General features: G+C 38.4%; 1 protein-coding gene across 5 annotated transcripts in view; it reads left to right on the plus strand.

Annotated features, from left to right (window-relative positions):
- CYFIP1 (cytoplasmic FMR1 interacting protein 1) overlaps positions 1 to 20,544 on the plus strand; it is an 81,368-nt gene that overhangs the window by 21,371 nt on the left and 39,453 nt on the right. For 2 of the 5 annotated variants that reach the window (XM_054841788.1, XM_054841796.1), the window contains exons 5-22: positions 551 to 652; positions 1,883 to 2,064; positions 3,712 to 3,808; positions 3,948 to 4,076; positions 5,345 to 5,449; positions 5,624 to 5,715; positions 6,939 to 7,056; positions 7,780 to 7,902; positions 10,347 to 10,472; positions 10,769 to 10,935; positions 12,249 to 12,396; positions 14,276 to 14,429; positions 15,661 to 15,817; positions 16,406 to 16,502; positions 16,850 to 16,926; positions 17,020 to 17,128; positions 17,701 to 17,820; positions 20,247 to 20,446. In XM_054841788.1, coding sequence (XP_054697763.1) covers positions 551 to 652; positions 1,883 to 2,064; positions 3,712 to 3,808; positions 3,948 to 4,076; positions 5,345 to 5,449; positions 5,624 to 5,715; positions 6,939 to 7,056; positions 7,780 to 7,902; positions 10,347 to 10,472; positions 10,769 to 10,935; positions 12,249 to 12,396; positions 14,276 to 14,429; positions 15,661 to 15,817; positions 16,406 to 16,502; positions 16,850 to 16,926; positions 17,020 to 17,128; positions 17,701 to 17,820; positions 20,247 to 20,446 — 2,303 coding nt within the window. Of the gene's footprint in view, positions 1 to 550; positions 653 to 1,882; positions 2,065 to 3,711; positions 3,809 to 3,947; positions 4,077 to 5,344; positions 5,450 to 5,623; positions 5,716 to 6,938; positions 7,057 to 7,779; positions 7,903 to 10,346; positions 10,473 to 10,768; positions 10,936 to 12,248; positions 12,397 to 13,824; positions 13,973 to 14,275; positions 14,430 to 15,660; positions 15,818 to 16,405; positions 16,503 to 16,849; positions 16,927 to 17,019; positions 17,129 to 17,700; positions 17,821 to 20,246; positions 20,447 to 20,544 lie in introns of those variants that run through there. The other 3 variants (XM_054841812.1, XM_054841805.1, XM_054841822.1) reach the window with 3 other exon arrangements.

Below are 20,544 nucleotides of genomic sequence, written 5' to 3' on the forward strand. Positions count from 1 at the left end.
TATACAAAAATAAAATGCTGTGAATAGGTGACAGGTCAGCTGCAAGTGTCTGGGAATGGTTGTACAGGTGTGGAGTGGGAAGAATATTAAGATGCATCAGAAAACTGAACAAAATTTCAACCATGAGTTGACACCTGCCTGCTTTATAAGAAGCTTGTAATGCAATTATTTTTGTACTTATATGCAAGGAAGGCTTATCCCATGGTTTAAATATTTAGAGTGGAAATCAGGTAATCTGTTTTAATTTCTAGTTCTGGCCTTATTTTAGTGCATGATTTTGAGCAAGTGGCTTAAAGTGGAAAGAATATTGTCCTAACCATACAGAGGTGTTTAACACTAGGTTATTTGCTGCGAGGTAATAGAAAAATCTTATACTTTTTCTTCTTTTAAACACAGTGAAACTCAGAAGACTAGCATAAAATTACCAAACCCAGAAATGTATGCCTTAACTTTGTCTCTTGAGGATGATAATGCATTTTCTCAGGATCTTAGTTTCTGAGGCTTTATCAGGGAAAGTTCCAAGTGTAATGATCTCTCTAATTATCCTCAGGTCAAATGCAACGAGCAGCCTAACAGAGTAGAAATTTATGAGAAAACTGTGGAAGTTCTGGAGCCAGAAGTCACAAAACTGATGAATTTTATGTATTTTCAGGTAAAAGGAATGGAAACAAAATTTGTCAGTAGGCTTGCATTTTTATATTCCTGTTTTGTATGCTTGATATTGTGTGCTCAGATACTGAACCTAGTCATTATACTTTGAAAAAAACCCCACGTATTGTCTCACAGAAGGGCAGAATTTGTAATGCCTATCTTAAAAACTTCAGGTGATCTCCGTTAAGACTTTCAGCATAAAATCAAAGATAATTGCATGTGGTCCCAACATAGCACGTGGGAACAGAGATCTGGAACTTTAGGAAGAAAGGAAATAGAAATATAATACGTGTCACATGTATACACACAAATGTCTCGGCACAGAAACCATTTGTTGAGGAGTGAGGGATCCACAAGTCTGGACGGACACCAGAGCAGCAGGTGCAATTTTGCTATATGGCAATTCATAGTTGAGGCAAGCTAACCCAGTTGTTGTGACCTGCCAGCCACCCGAGCTACACGGGCGCTGGAGAATAGCAGTCTGTCTGGCTTTCTCCTCCCGTGCTGGCAGCTTGCCATTTGGTTCAATGGACTGAGGATGTTTCCAGGCGTTATTCAGAGGGAGCCCGAGCAGTTAGAGCCTACCAGCCTTGGAGCACACAGGAAGAGGAGACTGAATGAAATGCAATATTTCCTGTCGTCTTTCCTAACTGGTGAATCTTACTGAGTACGAACAATCTCCTTTCATTCAAGGACATTAGTGCTCTAAAGTCAGAACAGATTCCTCTTTACATTCAAAGTTGCTGTCTTTTTTGTACTTGTAATCTCGATCTCAAATGGCCCTGATGCATGCTTGGAAATAAGCCCTCCATTAAACATGTGCCAGGATGATTTTGAGAGTTGGCATGTGCAGTGTGCTGTGATTTTTTTTTTTTTTTTTTTTAAGGGAACATACCTTTTAATGCATATACATTTCCTCCCTAAAAAGCATGAAATCACTTGTTTCAAAGGGATTTAAAACTTTTATGACTTTAATCTGAAAAGAAGAACCTAGCCTCTTGTGCCAGGCAAGCTTTGTGGCAAAAATCGTACGTTACACTTGTAGCACACAGCAAGTACACAGAGGTGGAGCTGAAAAACCTGCGCTGGTGCCTTGTTAGCCTTGCATGCTTTAAACATTTTTCTGCTTCAGTGGCAATTTTCATTGGACCAACTCCAGTTTCCTGGAAATGCCATAGCTTTTACTCCCTGTTTCTTCTATTTTTTCTTTTTTTTTTCTTTCCCCCAATAGAGAAACGCGATTGAACGATTTTGTGGGGAGGTGAGACGCTTGTGCCACGCAGAGAGGAGAAAGGACTTTGTGTCTGAAGCATATCTGATCACGCTGGGCAAATTCATCAACATGTTTGCGGTATTGGATGAGTTGAAAAATATGAAGTGCAGCGTGAAGAATGACCATTCAGCCTACAAGCGGTAAGTGCAAGGAGTAACAGGATGTGGGTTTCTACTGCCAGGATACAGGCCTCCCACGAGATGGCAGCAGTTGCTCTTTTTCTGACAACTTTCTCTTCAAAAGTAGTCCCTTCACGTGGGACCAGATTTCCTTGAAACTAGGGATGCATTGGCTGCACTTAGGCAGTTCAGTAAATCAATTTTCTTTATGCTGTTCTTCCTGCATGCAGCAAAAGGTTCTTCTGCCTTTTAATGCCATGCTGTCAAATACTTCTGTCTTGGTATATGCTAAACATAATCATTCTATGATTCCATGACTCTATGATTTGGGTTAGAAGGGACCTCAAAGATCACCTAGTTCCAATCCCCCTGCCATGGGCAGGGACACCCTCCACTAGACCGCGTTGCCCAAAGCCTCATCCAACCTGGCCTTGAACACTTCCAGGGATGGGGCATCCACAGCTTCTCTGGGCAACCTGTTCCAGTGCCTCACCACCCTCACAGTAAAGAATTTCTTTCTAACGTCTAATCTAAATCGACCCTCCTTCAGCTTAAACCTATTAACCCTTGTCCTATCACTATAATGAATATACTTTGCTCAATAAAGCTATTATTTTTAGGTTTGAGAGGAAACTGGCTTTCTGGTCACTTCTGCTACTCCTGTCTTATTTTTGGCATCCACTTTTGACATTTGTAGTTGAGAGTTGTTACGCTTGTTCTTAAGATGTTTCAGCTTTGCTGTTCGATGTCATTGTGACCGCAGGTGTAGCAGGGAGGGGGGAGGAGGGTGAGATATCAGTGGCCAAGTTTTGTGCTTGAGCTGCCAGATGGAATCGAGTATCTTTTGTTGAACACGGTGGTCAGAGCAGCAGGGGAAGACAGTCTTTATGTCAGCTGTAGCATCTGTGGTCTTTCATAAAGAGAACTATTCAGGCAATGACTGGCCAGTTTTATCTACGCTGCTTCCACTTACGTGAGATTTAATTTCTACCTCTACCAGTAGTTGCCTTTTGTTGCTGTTGTGCCTGGAGACCTTTTAAACTTTCTTGGTTTGCCTTTCTTTTTCTTTGGAGGCATGCTTCTAGAGGACAAACTGTTTTCTGGAAGGCTGACTTTTCCTGGATTGTTGCATGGCTTGGGTCTGTAGAGCCACTGCTGTCCCCATCAGTTGAGGGATATACCCAACGGTTTTTGGTTTGGGATGGATTTTAACTAGGGTGTAGTGGGGGATTTGGGATTGAAAACAGTTCATTTGGGATAAATTAAGTCTATCTTCTCTTATAATGAACCTTTCTTTTCAATTGTTTTTTTAAGAAAACTTCTCTTCATCTTTTACGAAATAGGCTTTTGATGCAGCTTTGTTGAGTCCATAGCCTGTGTTTGGATAACTCACTTTTTAAAAGCTGTGGCAAAAAAGTACTGACCGTGTCTGCCAAGTTCTCTTTCTGCTCAGTTCAGGAGTTTGGAAGTGGGAGGTGCACTGAGGTTGACAGTCCTGTATGGGCAGCAAATGATATACTGTTGTACTGGTGCTTAAAGATGTGCTGTCAGCTTACAGTTCCCCTGGCAGATTTGGGGATGGGTGTGTTTCTACTGAGAAGGGATGGATTTGCTTACAAGCAAACCTGCCAAAGGGAAATATTGTTTTTTTTTCTTCTGTTTTCAAAGAGCTGCTCAGTTCCTGCGGAAAATGGCAGATCCTCAGTCCATTCAAGAATCCCAGAACCTCTCCATGTTCCTTGCCAACCACAACAAGATAACACAAGTAAGCTTTAATTGTCTTTTTGCAAAGTACTTAATACTTTACAGAACTATTAAAATAAAACTCTTCCAGTTTGGTAGTAACTGTTGTTCCCCAGGGACTGTAACTACTCGACTAATATCCTTTTCTTCTTTTTTCCCAGTCTTTACAGCAGCAGTTGGAGGTGATTGTTGGCTATGAAGAGCTGCTTGCAGATATTGTGAATTTGTGTGTGGACTACTATGAAAACAAAATGTATCTAACTCCCAGTGAGAAACATATGCTTTTGAAAGTAAGTTTCTTTTGGGTAAAAATTAAAAAAGAACGATTGAGGCAGGACACAGATGTTTGAATTCCTGATTTTAAAAAGAACCAGATTAACCAAATAAATTATTGCTTTTTCTCCTCTCCCCCCCGCTTTGTCTTTTTATTATATTACATGCTAAATGTATTGAGAAAGTTTCTAATCCATTTTTGGTTTTCATAAATTGAAGTTGACCCAACTGAACTGCTGCAGCCTTGCTAGAAAACCAATTCTATGTAATTGTGTTTCTATGAAGTATAATAACAGCAGAAAAGAACTACTATGTTTTATTTTTAGATATGTGGCAAGTTTGTATAAAAAGCTTTTGAGGGTGAGGCTGTGTATCAAATATTTCAGGGAAAAAGCTTAAAATTAGGGTTAGTAAGCAGATAAGCTTAGCTAGCTGGAATAGGTACATGTAATAAGAGGGTGCTGGGCAATATGAAGTGTGGTTGATATTATCAGCTGTATGTCTTGCAGTGCAAAAAAAAGGTATAGAGTAAGAATTGAAAATTTGCCTCATGACAAATAGTTTGAGTCACTTCAGCATTTAACTTCTGAAGAGCTCTGTTTATTAGGACCAAATAGAAGCATCTTGTAACCATACACAAACTCTAGAACATTTGCATTCTGTCTGCAGGAATGTCCAATGTGTCTTTCATATTTAGGCCTTTTGTTCAGTAAATGCATGTTTAGAACACATTAACTGGCTCATGCTCAGCTCCTGCTATTGTAAATACTGAATTATGACTTTATGTTAATGAATAACTTGGAGAAAATGTAATTAGATTTTTTTTTTTGGATGCTTCTGAGCTCTTGTGTGTATAATTCAAAGATGCGCTGAAAGATATAAAAAGCACTAGCTCACAGATGTTAGATCTAAACTTCTGTTACAGATCAGTTTGCACGTAGAGAATTTTAATAAAATGGAAGTGGAAGAAATAACTGTCTAAAAATAGCCAGACGCTAGTTTCAGTGAGATTTTTTTGTATGGTAGACCTTTATACAAACAAGTAGCATCTTTGAAGGATAACCAATCGGGCTAATGTTAATGTAAAAACTACTAATATATATAAAATAAAAGAATACTACAGAAATGTATGTATTTGAAAATATATTCTGTTTGAAGGAGGATGGGTGTTTCAGGACTGTTTTTAAAGTATTACTTTTTTTTTAATGATATGAAGAATGGTCTTACCGCAGCAGGTTTTTACCTCTGAGGTCCTTTTGCGGAGAGGTTTGATTTTCTTTTTCAGGTTATGGGCTTTGGATTGTACCTGATGGATGGAAGTGTCAGTAACATCTATAAGCTGGATGCAAAGAAAAGGATAAATTTAGCCAAGATAGACAAGTTCTTTAAGGTTGGTTAAGATGTGATCTTATTATGTGATTTTAAAGGTAATTCCCCTTGCATTTTAAATATAATTAAATATAATAAAGTTCACTTTGGACTATAGTATGGGTAAATAATGGTTTCCTTTCACTAAGATTTGTGTTTAATAATTTATCTAATCTGATTTATTCCTTGTGTACAGCAGTTGCAGGTTGTCCCACTGTTTGGTGACATGCAGATTGAACTTGCAAGATACATTAAGACCAGTGCCCATTATGAGGAAAATAAATCCAGGTAAGAGGGAGAAGGAAACAAAGAGGGGGGAGCATCTGGGCTGGGGAAAGTCCAACCCTTGGAGTATATTTTCATAATCACCCATTAGTCTGTGAGTCTGTGGTAATTACTTTAATAGGGTTTTCACCTTGGTCTGCTTTTTGGTGTGGGTATTTCACTATTAATGTAATTCATATAACATACAACTAAAGAAACAGGCTGTTTAAAGACCATTCTATGCTGCTGAGCTCATTCTTGTATCTGTGACATTTCTTATCACCTGGGTTGGAGGAAATGAATTTTATCTTACACTAATTTCATTTTTATTTTTTCCTTTAAATATGAAACTTTCTTTAAAAGAAATGAAGGATTTTACTAAGCAAGGTGAGCGGTAGTAGTGCATGGGTAAATAGGCATGTGTATATTGTATATGGAGCAGCAACTTAGCTTGTCTCCCCCCTCTTTTTTTTCGCTAGGTATGCAGCACAGCAGAATGGCTGGAAAATGAAGCCAGTTGTTACATAAATGAATCCATGGTTTATGGTTATTGCTTTGTTTTAGTGAATGTTTCCGTGCCTCTCCAAGACCTTCCCTCCATGCAGTTACATGAATTTAGAATGTAGTGCTTTGCATTTTAATTCCTGCAGAAAAAACACATAACCTGCATGTAATTGCTAAGAGAAAATCAACAGCAGTGGGCCTACTGAGCTACTAAAAATATGAGGCTACTTAACATGACATTCTTGGTAGCATGTCTTTTGTGTCCCTCTTGATAACATGTTAATAGTATTTAATAATGCCCTTTTTTATAGTTGGGATCACACTGTAGGCTCTTCATAGTTAAACAAGAAAAATGATAAACAATCTGAAGGTAGCTAGAGGTATCTTACAGCCTGTACCTATGCTTCTGCCCTGCCTTTCAGTCCTGCTCCTGAAGAGAGACGCTGGTTTGTATTTCATAGCAGCAGCCTTTAAAAAAAAAAAAAAAAAAAGCTAGAGAAGAAAAAGGTTTTGGTTTTGTTTTTAAGACTTGGAAGAAGTGCTGTTTGAACTCGGAAGGGCAGTCCATCACTAATGGATTGTGCAGGGTCAGAGGTAGAGGTCTGAAGAGAGGAGAGGCCTCAAACAGAGAAGGAAGATTTTTAAAAAAGAGAGTCGTGCATTGTGGAACTTTCTTTGCAGTATCAGTTGTACTGTTTATTGCCTAAACTGATTTAGGTGGGTTTTTTTGTCTTCTGAAACAGATGGACGTGCACGTCTTCCAGCAGCAGTCCCCAATACAATATATGTGAGCAGATGATCCAAATCAGAGACGACCATATGCGTTTCATATCAGAACTGGCTCGTTACAGCAACAGTGAGGTGTGTGGGATTAAAGCTATTTGTGCAAATTTCATGTCACTGATTAACAGTTATTGTTAAGTATCTGTAGAGCAAGTAAACCTCAGGCTAGGTAAATGACAAAGCTTGATCACCTGAATCAAGAAAAGCTGGCTGCAGGGCTAGTACCCATTCTCTGCATGATATTTGCACTATTTAAATTTAAAATAATAATGACACATCATATATTCTTCTGTCTTTTTCTCTCTATATATATCTAGGATACATACCCTAGTACTTTTGGCATGTCTCTTTTGGAATAGGTGGTCTAGCTCTTACTCCAAACGAGTGCTCATAACAGTTTAAATGAAACTAAAAGTTAAGAGATTAGTAAAAAAAAAAAAAAAAAAAAAAGGGAAAGGCACACATATACACGTATATGTATATATATAAAAATATACATATATAGAACATATAACATATATATATAACTGATGTCTTGAATTGATCTGTATTAATCTGTAACAATATTTTGGTGATTAGGGATACCAGTGGTTTCCACCTCTTGACCTAAATCTGTGAAGTTTAACTATATAAGTCTCTAGAATAAAAAGCTGATATTAATGCAGGTGTTGGTACATGATGCTGTTTTAATGCTTAAAAGAAATCTATGTAGAAATTTGGCTATGGATTCTGGGTACAGCATGTTCTGATGTGGGTTTGATTTGGGTTTTTTTTTTTGTTTGTTTGTTTAATTATTTCTAGGTGGTGACTGGGTCTGGTCGACAGGAAGCTCAGAAAACAGATGCGGAGTATCGGAAGCTCTTTGATCTCTCTCTCCAAGGTCTGCAGCTTCTCTCTCAGTGGAGTGCACATGTCATGGAAGTGGTATGTTATGTGGGAAATAAAACCAGATGAAAAAGAGGCAGCTTGGTGAGGTTGGATAGGCTTTGCTTTAACCGAATGAAAAATGCATTTTATGTTTTGTTCCCTTAAGTGCCTTCTTCCTTCTTCCTTCACTCCTTTTCTCTTCCTGCTCCAAACCACATTCTCAGAGGAAGGCACATGAAGTTCTCAGAGGCTAGGAGTAATGTTGCTGCTTTGAAGATCCAGTAGCTCATACAATCTCATATAGTACATTCAACTTGTTATATTTAATGGACAGGTGATCACCTGTGAGCCTTGACCAGATGTTTTTATGTTGCTCTTGATACATACATTTTGTAGATTAAGACTTCATTATTTTCTTCTAAACGTTGTTTAAAATTATATTCTGTTAGAAATATCGTGCCAACATGCAGTCACACAGGAGGTGATAGAACAGCTTCAGCTGGCTATGTTTAGACATCGTTGCTTCATAAATTGAAGCATGCAAGGTCTTAACCAAAGACACAAAAATGGATGGAAAGGCTCCCATTGGCTTTAGATTAGGCTTTTAGTCAAAAAGGAAGTAAACGTGGGGAAAGGAAAATTTGAGAGGAGATGAGGGAGGGAAAATAAAGAACCTGCAGAGTTGTTTCTGTATATTTTAATAATTTATTTTAAAAACAGATGCCAGTTAGAAAAGTGACTGTTTTTTCCAATAAGAAACTGCTTGAGGTAGAGATTGAAGAGGAGGATGCAGGAGTCCTTTTTATGCTGCAGACACTTAGATAAAAGCTACACGTCTTACCCGTACCAAAGCATGTTCTAGGAAGGGTTGAAACAGATGACATGTTGTATGAGAGAAGCCAGACTTGCTCCTCCTCTGCCTCTGATGTCTGAGGGAGCATCAAGCCATTTGCACTGTGTGAATCCAGTGCAGTCACTGTGGGAGATCACTAGCTAGAGACCCAGTTTTCTTCCTCTTCTATATTTTTAACTGCCTCTTTTAAAAGCCAGTAGATGAGTCATACTTTTTCCTGTATTATCCTATTCCTATATAAATCAGCAGTGTATGTTATGGTGAAAATCTTGTTCTCCTTTTCTCCTTCTTAAGAGAGGTTGCTGTCATCTATTTATGGCCTCTGCAACCCCCAGACTTGCTCCCTGTATTTCTGACATTGCAAATTGCTACATTCAGGCTCTCTCTTCATAGTGAGAGTCTTCCTTTTTATTATATCTCTGTAGAAAGTCTCTCATTCTTTGCTCTGTTTCTGTCCTCCCAGTTCCAGAACAAACTTTCTCTGAGGACCACAGCAGGGGTTTTTTGCCTATTATCACTGCTTTGCTTTGTCTTTCTGATTTGTATGGATTCTCTTTAAGTACTTCTCATGTAAGTTTGTGTTCACCTTCTCCCTGTCCTCCTACTGAGAATTTATTCTGATCTGGAGTATCCTACTTATTTACTCGTCTTCTGCATTCACTCAATGTCCATGAACCTCGTTACATGCATCATGTTCAGATAAAAAGTTTCAGCATATGTTTGATGTCCAATTTAACCCTGTCAACTTAATGCCTCCAAAATACTTCATCTTTGTTTAACAATGTGCCCAGTGTCCTCTTTGTAGCACTTAGGTTGCAGGGTGTGATGCTCTTCTTTGCCATAGGTCAATTGGTGCAAATATTAATCCATGATAGTAGGCAAATTTATATTGCTCTGTAATCTAACACTTATGCAAAGATAATATCAACCAGACCTTACTATTCACTGAACTCGAACTGCGAGAAAATTGTATTTGAATGGGACTAGGATTTTTCACTAGGTGCACCCCGATGGTTATTAGATCAGCCTGACACTGCTCAGGAATGTTTTGAGCTGTGTTTGCCATGACTGAAAAGGCAGTATTTAAGAGAAGTGCATGCTGTGCAGATGATGTTGTCATAGATAATACAGCTATTTCCACACCTTTAAACATACACACCCCATTCCTCCCCAAACTGTAGTTTTCCAGTTGTCTTTTGAATTCTAAATGTGAATATTTGGCCAGTTTGGAAGCTTCTCTTTTTGTGTGTGGGTGTGATGGATGTCTTTATTATGCCTTGAGGTCTCTGTGTTTCTTGTGCTTGAAGTGGGGAAGAAACTTCTGTCTACGGTAGCATTTGCTCAGTAAAAAATACCCTGAAGTGTATCACCTGCTGAGTGTCAATTAAACTTTTTGAGCTAATACAGGATTGCTGGCTTTCAAGAAAATTTGTTAGGCAAATTATTGTTTGGCATTTCCACTAGGTAGTAGTTTCAGAATTTATGCAGGTTTTGAGAATAGTACTATTTTTTTCCCCAGATATTCTTGAAAACACTGGAGTATTTCTTAAAGCATGTTATTTGTGTCCAGCTATGTTTCATGTTTCTCAGGCTTTTTTTTTTTTTTCTCCCCATCTTTTTTCTCCCTGTTGTGCTGCATGAACTGCAGTATTCGTGGAAGCTGGTACACCCAACTGACAAATATTCTAATAAAGATTGTCCTGACAATGCCGAAGAGTATGAAAGAGCAACAAGATACAATTATACTAGTGAGGAGAAGTTTGCTTTGGTTGAGGTAAGGTAATTTTTTCTTCTTTTACAGGGATTTTCCAAAGATTAATTCTATACAAAGGAGAACATTCTCTATAAGCATTTTCTATACCCAGTGCAAAAAGACAGCATGCCCTGTGTTGTCTCTGAAAGAGCATGTTTTCCTTCATTCAGTACGTAGGAGGAGCACAGTAAAACTATCCTTCATCTTTTGGAACTTGTTAATTCCTCTTTTCTCATTTTCTGTATTTGAAAAGGGGCTTTTTGAACAATTATGCAAACAAAATAAGAAAAAATACACCTTTTTTTTTTTTTCCCCAGGTGATTGCCATGATCAAAGGTCTTCAGGTGCTGATGGGAAGGATGGAAAGTGTTTTTAATCATGCCATTCGCCATACCATTTATGCAGCTCTTCAGGACTTTGCTCAGGTCACGCTTAGAGAGCCATTAAGACAAGCCATTAAAAAGAAGAAAAATGTCATTCAGAGGTAGCATTCTTGTTTTCATCTTCTCCTGTATTTTTTATCTCATATCTTACTAAATTTGTTACAGAATTGCACAGCTGTTAAATTTTGCCTCTTTTAAGTCTGTACTCCCCTACTAGTCTGTCTGGTATTCAAAGTTAGCTTGGTTGAATAGGTATTGGAAGTTGAAGAAGTCTGAAGTCAATGGTTGCCAACATGGGTACGGTAAGAGTCCAGGCTGTGTTGAGCCACTTAGGACTACCGCAGGAAGTCTTGTGTTGCTGGTCATTTATTTTTATTTTAAGGAAAGAGAAGTACTGTAATATGGAAAGCAAGAGTAGTATTTTTATTTTGAAGAAAGGTGTTACTGTCCACCTTCCTTACGATTCCAGTGTTTTCTCTCCTTATGTCTCATGTTTACATCCCACCCCATAGTCTCATCTCTGCCTTCTTAGCATCCTGCCTTTTTTCTCAGCTTCTGCTGCTTTTGGTGTATTAGTCTTACACCTCTCTTCCAAGTGCTCCATCTGCCCACACTGATTGGTGGCATTTCCTGACTTCACTTTTTTGTCCCTAACTGCTTTTAACCTTGACTTGTTTACTATTTGTTTACTACCACGTTTCATTGCAAAGCTCTTAAAAGTGAAAGTGGCTAATTTGCAGGGAGACTCTTTGTCCTAGGGACTTTCATGAAATATGGAAGTATTACTTTCAAATCTGCTCAGATTTGGGAGTAGACATTTGCTTGATCATTCAGCATGCCATGGGATATGTCTGGCTATGTTTCTGACAAGTGTCTGAAGTCTAGTTCAGTATTTGGAGTTAGGAGTATGAAGCTGTAAATTCCAGCTGAATTCTGGAGTTCTGCTGGAAACAGGAATTCTGCTGCTTCTTTTAACTTCAAGCCAGAATTGTCTCTCTCTCGTTTGGTTGATAAGCTGCTTTCATTTGATTGAATAATCTGCTTTTTTTGTGGTTTAGGAGAACAAAGTGATTTGATGCGCTTGCTAAGGATCCCAGAGGTGAATTCTTAACAAGTGACTTTTGTCTCTGGTGAACCAGTTTCAGAGGTCAGCTTTCTTCTGACAGAGGAGAAAGGCTCTTGGACTGTCCTTTTTGATAAACAGCGTGGAGCCATTGTTTCATGGATGTGGTGTCATTGTTTCATGGATGTGGTGTCATTAAAATTGTTGGTGAAATCGTTTGTGGTTGCTCCGAGTTACCCTGAGCTCCCGAATGTTGTTGCAAAATTTCTGTGCTTGTGGAAGAGTGCTTAAAACTGTAAAATGTTCTCATCAGTGCACCTGGATGTCTGAAATAGTGTGAATTGGGTTCAGTGTCTTGCAGGCCATCAGAAAGACAGTCTGTGACTGGGAAGCGGGTCATGAGCCGTTCAATGACCCAGCTCTAAGGGGAGAGAAGGACCCCAAAAGTGGTTTTGACATCAAAGTCCCAAGGCGTGCAGTGGGACCCTCCAGCACTCAGGTATTTTCCCATCTGGTGGTTGCGATATCTGTCAACAATTATTGCATGAAATGTTTTCTCTCTGGCCTGAACTATTTAAAAATTGCAGTTTTGGTTTTTTATTTAAATGCTAAAAATCTACTCTGATTAGATTTATATTTACAAAATCATATATACTTAATCAAAATCCTCTGTCTGGGTTGCTGTCCCTTTCTACTCTGATGCATAATTTTTCCAAGTGTTCAATATCTTTAATTTGGCTTACTGGGAAGAAATATTTTCTCATAGAGCTCCTAATGTTTTTTAAATAATATTTTTGAACTATTTGAATTATTTCTTGACTGACTCCCATATTTGCTATGACTGGTGGATTTTTTTTTTTGTTAAATCCGATTATTCAATAGATGTCTATGTATTTTTAAAATACATTTAAAATATAAATGATTGCCTGTAAAATATGGGAGAGTATTTGACTTCTGACAAGATCCCTCTTACTGTTCCGTAATGAATGATAAAACTGCTCCCTAAAATCAATTTAATTTGCTGCTGCCGGTAAAACAAGAGTGTGTTTCAAGTGTGTTTTCTGTGGTAGTCGTTGAAATACCATACCTAGATGCTCGTTCTTGTTACCTCCATATAATTCTCTTTTTTTATTTTCTTTGTGGGTTTGTTTGGAGAGTGTATGGTCTGGTATTCATAGCTCATCTGAGAAAATCAGGTGCTGAGCACTTTGGGTGAAAAATTGAAGGCGACTGTGGTTTGTAAAGACAATCTCTTAATACCTAAAATCTGCGGGGAAGAGAACACGTATGGATAATGATCTTGGGTAATAAAAAGTTGCTTAAATTGTAGTTGAGATGAGTTTAATGAAGATTTTGTTTTGGAAATTGGAAAAAAATGTTTTGATTTCTAATTTTCTGGGGGGAAAAATTAAGTATTACCACCAGTGTGCTTCTCCTGTGCTTAGTAATGTTTAAGGGCTTTGTTTCACTGGCTGCAACAGGCTGTTTAGAGTACATGGTTCTCTCTGCTTTTTCTGCTTTTGGGCTGGTACGCTTGTCTGTCTTGGCTGACAGGAGGAAGAGGGAGGTCAAATATATCGATTTTTAGATAGGTTTTTCTCAGTTTCATGCAGTTCTAAAATGGCTATGTATGAACTGGTAATACTTGGAAATCTTTGCGATATCATTTGAGAAGCTAATGGCTCTCTGAGCATCCTCTGAAATGAACGGGAACTTTTCCCTTCACTCGAGGGAGCACCGGATTGCAGCGATTATTCCGATCGGAGAAACCTTTCTGTATGTCCTCCTCTGCATGCGTACTGTGCTGCTTTTCACTTTTAACAAACTAACACGTTTTCTCTGCTTCTGTTTCCCCTTCCTTATTTACCCTTGTGTTTTTATTAACGGATTCTCTCTCCCCTGCCTGCCCCTGTCTGTTGGTTTTTAGCTCTACATGGTTCGCACTATGACAGAGTCCTTAAACTCTGCTGAGCTGTTGAAGCAGCTCAAGTCTCTGGGATTGGAAAAGCTATTGCATGTGACACACAAGTTTCTGAGGCAGTCCTACATCTATCCGCCTCTTTTAAACTTTGGTGGTAAGACATTACTTATTACTTTTACTTTTTGTGGTGATGTGAACTGTTCCACTGCAAATGGTCTGCTGCTAAGCGTCAGTGGAGGTCCCCTTGGCATGGGTAGGCGTTTGTGCTGGTGCGTAGGCTAGCGTTGCTTCTGTTCCTCTCGCCTGGAAGGCTTTTACCCACACAGTGCCAGTTTTCAATTTGAAGTGGAGCAGTCGCTTACTGATAGTAATTCTCAGTGTTGCTCAACTAATGTACCATGTGTATTTTCCTTTTTTCCCCCCCTTTCCACCACAATTGTTTCCTTTAATGATACAGCTTTACATGGTGAGAACTATGTTAGAGTCCCTCATTGCTGACAAAAGTGGTTCCAAGAAAACCTTGAGAAGTAGCCTTGAGGGGCCCACCATATTGGACATAGAAAAATTCCATCGCGAGTCTTTCTTCTACACTCATTTGATAAATTTCAGTGGTAAGATATGTAGATGATCAGTGTCCAGCTTAGCATGTCCTAACACCTCTAACACGACCTGGAAAATGTTTCCGATTGCCTAAGTCAACTTACCTTTGGTTTATTTATCAAAAGCCTTGGTCTGTCCAAACTTTTTCTGAGACCTGATATTCAGTATTGTGGTGGGATTTTTATTTTGACTTGTTATACGTTTGTTTATAATGCGTCAAAATTCATATTGTTACCTCCCGTTTCTATTTTTTTAATGTACGTATTTATATAAACAAGGGACAGATAAGCCTATACACACTGAAAATTTAAAAAGGAAGTAGTTTTTGTGTTTTGGGTTTTTTGGGGATTTTTTTGTTTATGTTTTAAGTACGGAGGAAACAAATTCTCTGTTGTGGTAAATTTGATGTCATTTCACTACTCTTACTATTCAGTTAATTGTAATCGGAAACATGCTGTCCTAAAGAATTCACCTACTGACATTGAATGTATCTAGTCTTTGTCATCACCATGCTGTGTTGTCTTTCATTTTTGTTTTGCTACCGGACTCCTTTACCCTCAGAGCCTGTTAATGTCAGTCATAACGCTACTGGGGGAAAGCACTTCAAAAGGTCTTCAGGAGATCCTAATGTAAAACGTTCATTCCCGTTTTGGTTCTCAAACCTTCTGCAAAAGAAGGCTTGTGCCGAGTGTTTTCTGGAGAGGTGGGAAGCACACCTCCACGCCTTTGACAGCGGCCTTAGAAACTTTTTGTTTTAATCCCTCCTTCATGTGTCTGTCTGTCATTTCCTGCCCATCTAATCAACAGGAAGGTGTGGAGCGATTCAGTCCTCCATAGGGAGAGATGGTACTGGCGGATCTGGTACAATTTTGTCTCCTTCACCTGCTGCTTCCCAAGTTCAGTGTACAGCTGTCTCAGCCCCCAGCTGAGAAATTAAACTAGAAATCCCCACTTACTGGTGTACATAGTTTTTCTGTTTAACTGGTAGTCTGGTTCACTTCCACGTTAGGTTTTTTTGTTGTTGTAATAAGGCACCACTTTGGGGGCCAACGGGGAATTCAAAGCTCTTTGAAAAAGTCATGGGCTTTATGTTTTGAATTTGGTTTACATATTTGGCCTATGTATAGCTCTAGTGACTCACGCCTGCTTTTTTTGTTTCACATTGCATCATCAGAATCACAGTTGTATTGCTCCTGATGTATTTCTATAAGAAGTGTAATTCTTCCTTATTTATTCTGAAAGAAACCCTGCAGCAATGCTGTGATCTGTCCCAGCTGTGGTTCAGGGAATTCTTCTTAGAGCTGACCATGGGCAGAAGAATCCAGTTTCCCATCGAGATGTCCATGCCTTGGATTCTGACGGACCATATTTTGGAGACCAAAGAGGCATCAATGATGGAGTAAGACCTACTTGTGCTCTTCCACTGAATGATTATTCTTAATGATTGCCATTCCTTATTAATATAACTGCCATTACTTATAACTGCTTTAATTGGTTTTAACAAGCAGTCACTGAGAAGATATTCTACACCTTTATAAAATTTTCCTCTTACATTTGCCAGTTTCCAGATTCTCAAAGTTTTCTTTTTGAAGTGAATAACTGAAGTACGAAACCTTTCATATAAGTATCATTGCACCAGCCAAATATATTGTTCCCCGAGTGAGTTCTTACTCCTCGAAGATGTCAGATACAATGTATAGTAGTAAAAGCATAGTTCTCATTTTGATGGAAAGCTACATCCAGAAAACAAGTTTCAGACTGCAAACTTATCTATACAATTTCTTGAACTAACAAAAAACTTTCTTAAAGGAGAAATTGTGATACTTTTATATATAAAAAACTCCAACAAAAAAAATGATCCTGTTTGCATGAACTGCATGTGGTCTACAATATTGACTGGCTCATGTCATCTTGACTGCACCATCCTAAAGAATTATAATTTCTATAGACATGTAACTCTTTTTTTTTTTAATTCTTTTTCATTCAGGTATGTTCTGTATTCTTTGGACCTTTATAATGACAGTGCTCATTATGCACTTACTAAATTTAAGAAGCAGTTCCTCTATGATGAGATTGAGGCAGAGGTAAAGTAACCTTACTACTGGAGAAAAATAGTCTGTACCTGAATGTGAAAATGATGTTAAAGGCCAAGACCTATTACAAGAGATTCAGAACAGTTGGAGATAATAAACACAATGAGAAGAAAGACCAGAAGATGGATAACTGGTTGGGTGATATGTTGTGAGGAAACCTGTAGACCTGTGCAAAATGCCTCACATTAATGTTGAAAATTGAATGTTGTCATCTCTTGTACTGGGAAATTTGGATGCGTTAACTTTAATTATGTTTGATAAACAGTGGGAAGTCTTGGGTAAGCTCCCTTCTTTTAATTTTAAGTATCTCTAAAGAGAAAATTTTTTTTCTCCCCAAGGTTAACCTATGTTTTGACCAATTTGTCTACAAGCTGGCAGACCAAATATTTGCGTACTACAAGGCAATGGCTGGCAGGTAGCTATTCTAGTAGTGAGAACTTTTATTCATGCATTTCTGCTCTGCTTTGCTGTCTAATATACTTTAAGCGTTTTCTTCCTTTCTTAATAGCCTGCTTCTGGATAAACGATTACGTTCAGAATGCAAGAATCAGGGAGCAACCATTCAGTTGCTACAGTCCAACCGCTACGAGACATTGCTGAAACAGAGACATGTCCAAGTGAGTTAAATCACGCTCTATGGTATGCGAGTTGCTTGGCAATTTTCCAGTGGGGTTGATTTATGTAGGTATATGAAACTCTTCCTGTGCTTTATGTTCTGTCATCTAAGTGGCATAACTGACATTTGAGATCAGCTTTTTTTGTCATATGAAGGAATAAATTAAGAAAAAAAACCCTTAAATGATCCTGTTTTAATGCAAATGTCTGTTGTAGTTAAGCAAACACAAGCCAAATGGGAACGTCATGTGTGGTAGCGTTGTCTTCCTAGTAATGTCTTTCACCAGTTTTCAATATGTTGTCAGCACAATGTCATGGAAGCATAAAATGCTGATATAAATACTTAGATGTAAATGCAACATGTGATTTTACTTCTTTTTGTGAGAATTGGGATGTAAATTGTAGTACCTCATTTGTTCATGAATTTATAAATTTTGTCCATCGGCTTTGTTTCTGTGTGTTTGGAATGCAAGTTCACCATGTGAGAGTCTGTTAATCTGTGGAGTCTCATATTCCTTGTACAGCTTGTCTCGTAATTTGGCAGTTCAAAACTTCATAGCATTTTTTTCTTTAGCTTCTTGGAAGGTCAATAGACCTGAACCGACTGATCACTCAGCGAATTTCAGCAGCCATGTACAGGTCAATGGAACTGGCAATTGGTCGATTTGAAAGTGAAGACTTGACTTCCATTGTGGTGAGTGTTGTGTTGCAGTTTTGCCAGAGCACTAACGCTGCAGTTGGGGTCTAGATGCTAATTTTGTTTTGGTTTAATTTAATTTATTTTAATTTAATTCTTATTTCTTTTATTTGCATTGAGAGTGATAGACATCTAGGCCTTTTTTTTTTTATCTCCCATCTCCCCCCCCCCCCCCAAATCTGTATTTGTTTTTTAATAGCAGAAGCAAAAAAGTTTTCTCCGGCTTTGCTGGACGTCCTGTAGGTATTCTCTCAGCAAATAGTTGTACAAGTCACTCCTGAAAGGAGAAGAGGCTGAATGACTAACAGGCAAACTTGTTTTATCCTGAACCTTAGTTAAATATATATAAATGGGAAATAATTAACCACTTACTAGAAAAATAAAAACCCCTTTTTCCTCTGATGTTTTGTTTTAATTTTTCTGTAAGTGTGAAATCATACAATGCTATGGTTGAAGTTTGCCTGCTTTACTAGGTCTAGATTGACAAAACCTCTTACCAGAGAAGCAGCTTAGTCTTGCAAAAGGCATTGTTTTAGTCACCTCCAGCTACTTTATACTGGCAAATCCTCTCTTGCCATTGTAGTATATTGTGGACTTTATTAATTCGGATGTGCTAGGATTTTTTTTCTCCCCATGCCTTAACCTGTATCTCTCTTCAGACAGTGTTTTGGCCTGATCTGACACTGTACTCTGGAGTATGCTGTTGTACATGGCACTCTGCAAGTCACAGTCCTCTTGAGACTGAGTATCTTCTTCTTTCCTTTCCTAGAAAAAAAATAAACCTGCTGTAGCCGAGGGCCTTGGGAGTAAGGTGTAAACATCACCTGAAGAGAAGGCATATACTAGGAGCCAGGAGGAAACAAGGAAAATGAGCATTCTTGCGATTTAAATTTTTGTAAATGCCCACTTTTGTCCATGCTTATAGACAAATTGGAGACCAAAACAAAACCGCCTTCTGCCTGCTAGATTCAAAATGAGTTTATTTACCTAGGCAGCTTGGTTTTGTAGCATGACAAAAATAATTTTTTTTGTGGAGGAACAAGATCTGACTTCTTCCTGTAGAAGAAGAGCATCTGTGCAATATTGAGGTGTCTTTTTGAGTTAGTTTCCTGATTAAAATGCTAAAAACCAAATTTTATTTCCAGACGGCATGAATTTGACAAGTAAATATGTCGTCAACAAGAAAAATATCAGACGCATTCAGTTCTGCTGAAATAAAAAAAAAATTAAAAGTTATGCAAGAAATTTTATCATTAGTCTTTCCATAATAAGTTTTTCACCAGTGAGATTTTGTGCCTTGATTTAATTTCGTTCTTTACTGAAGATAAATCAAATACTGAGGCCAAAGAGCCTCTTGACTTTTCAGCGCTTGGTGTTATAATCTTTGATTTATTGAAATGTAGTTTTTCTTTATGTGCAGGATTTTCTTAATGACTGACAGAAACAGAAATTATATGAAGGCAGTTAGAAGACTGAGCTGTTTTTTTCCTCAGATTGTACTCAATGCTGTAATAACAATCATAGTGGTTCTTTTTCCTTGAAGTAACTGTTACTCACAGGTTTGAAAGTCCTTTGAAACATGGAATAATTAAATCTGACAGCACTGTATGGGAAGATGACCAGTAGTTTGATGCACAGCCAAAAAAAGCCCCTGGACATTCCTTCACTAGGTCATTGCACAACAGTTTTTAAAAGCAGTGCTTGGGGTTTTGTTGGAGTGAGAGGTTGTGTTCTTTGTGTTTGGTGTTTTCAGTGTCCGATGTCAGAGATGGATTTATCCCCTTCTCCCATACTAGGAATTTCTTGTCAAGAGGAGAAATGTTATGAAAGGCAGTGCTCATATATAGTTGTGTAGTCCGCAGCTACTGATTTTGTGGATATCTTCACAACACTTATAAATGTCTGGTCTGGTCTTTCGTTGCATCTTAGTACATTCTTCACTGGAGTAAACCATGAGAAGGATTTAGGGTAAATGTGATGTTATCCCTATCAGTACCACTATAAAAGTTAGTTCACCACTTGCCCTACTGAGCGGAAATTACTTTGTGATAGCTTGTAAAGTAGGAAATGCAGAAGATGCTTCTTGGCCTATGTCTGACCCCATTTAAATGTTGGAGTTTTAACTTTTGCTCGGTGGAAGAAGAGTTGGCACAGATCTGTGTTTGAGACCCATCTGCAGTGTGGACTGATCTTAATGAATACACTTAAAGTCTTAGAGGGTTTTGGTGGGAGATAGTTACAAAACACTCCCAAGAGCACTGATTCTTTCCAGCTCTTATCAAAGTAAGAGACAGCGGGAGAGTCATTTGTTTGTTTTGACTTCGTCCTAGTCTTCTATCCGGTCAAGGTTATTTGTGTACTTTGTTGAGTTTCTCCACTTTATTAAATGCAGTGCTAACTTTCTTTCCTCTTGTTTTTTGTAGGAGCTGGATGGCTTGATAGAGATAAACAAAATGACTCACAAGCTTCTGAGTAGGTATATGACCTTGGACAGCTTTGATGCCATGTTCAGAGAAGCCAATCACAATGTGTCAGCCCCTTATGGAAGAATCACTCTTCATGTCTTTTGGGAACTCAATTATGATTTCCTTCCAAACTACTGCTACAATGGATCCACTAACAGGTTAGTGTGGCAACCCTTTTGTTTGCAGCAGTTCTTCTACCACCCTCCTGCAACTTTCCTAGCAAATGCGGACAAGTCCATCTCCATTCATTTAGCGT

The sequence above is a fragment of the Grus americana genome, chromosome 1, assembly GCF_028858705.1.
Source record: "Grus americana isolate bGruAme1 chromosome 1, bGruAme1.mat, whole genome shotgun sequence".
Classification (NCBI taxonomy): Eukaryota; Metazoa; Chordata; class Aves; order Gruiformes; family Gruidae; genus Grus; species Grus americana.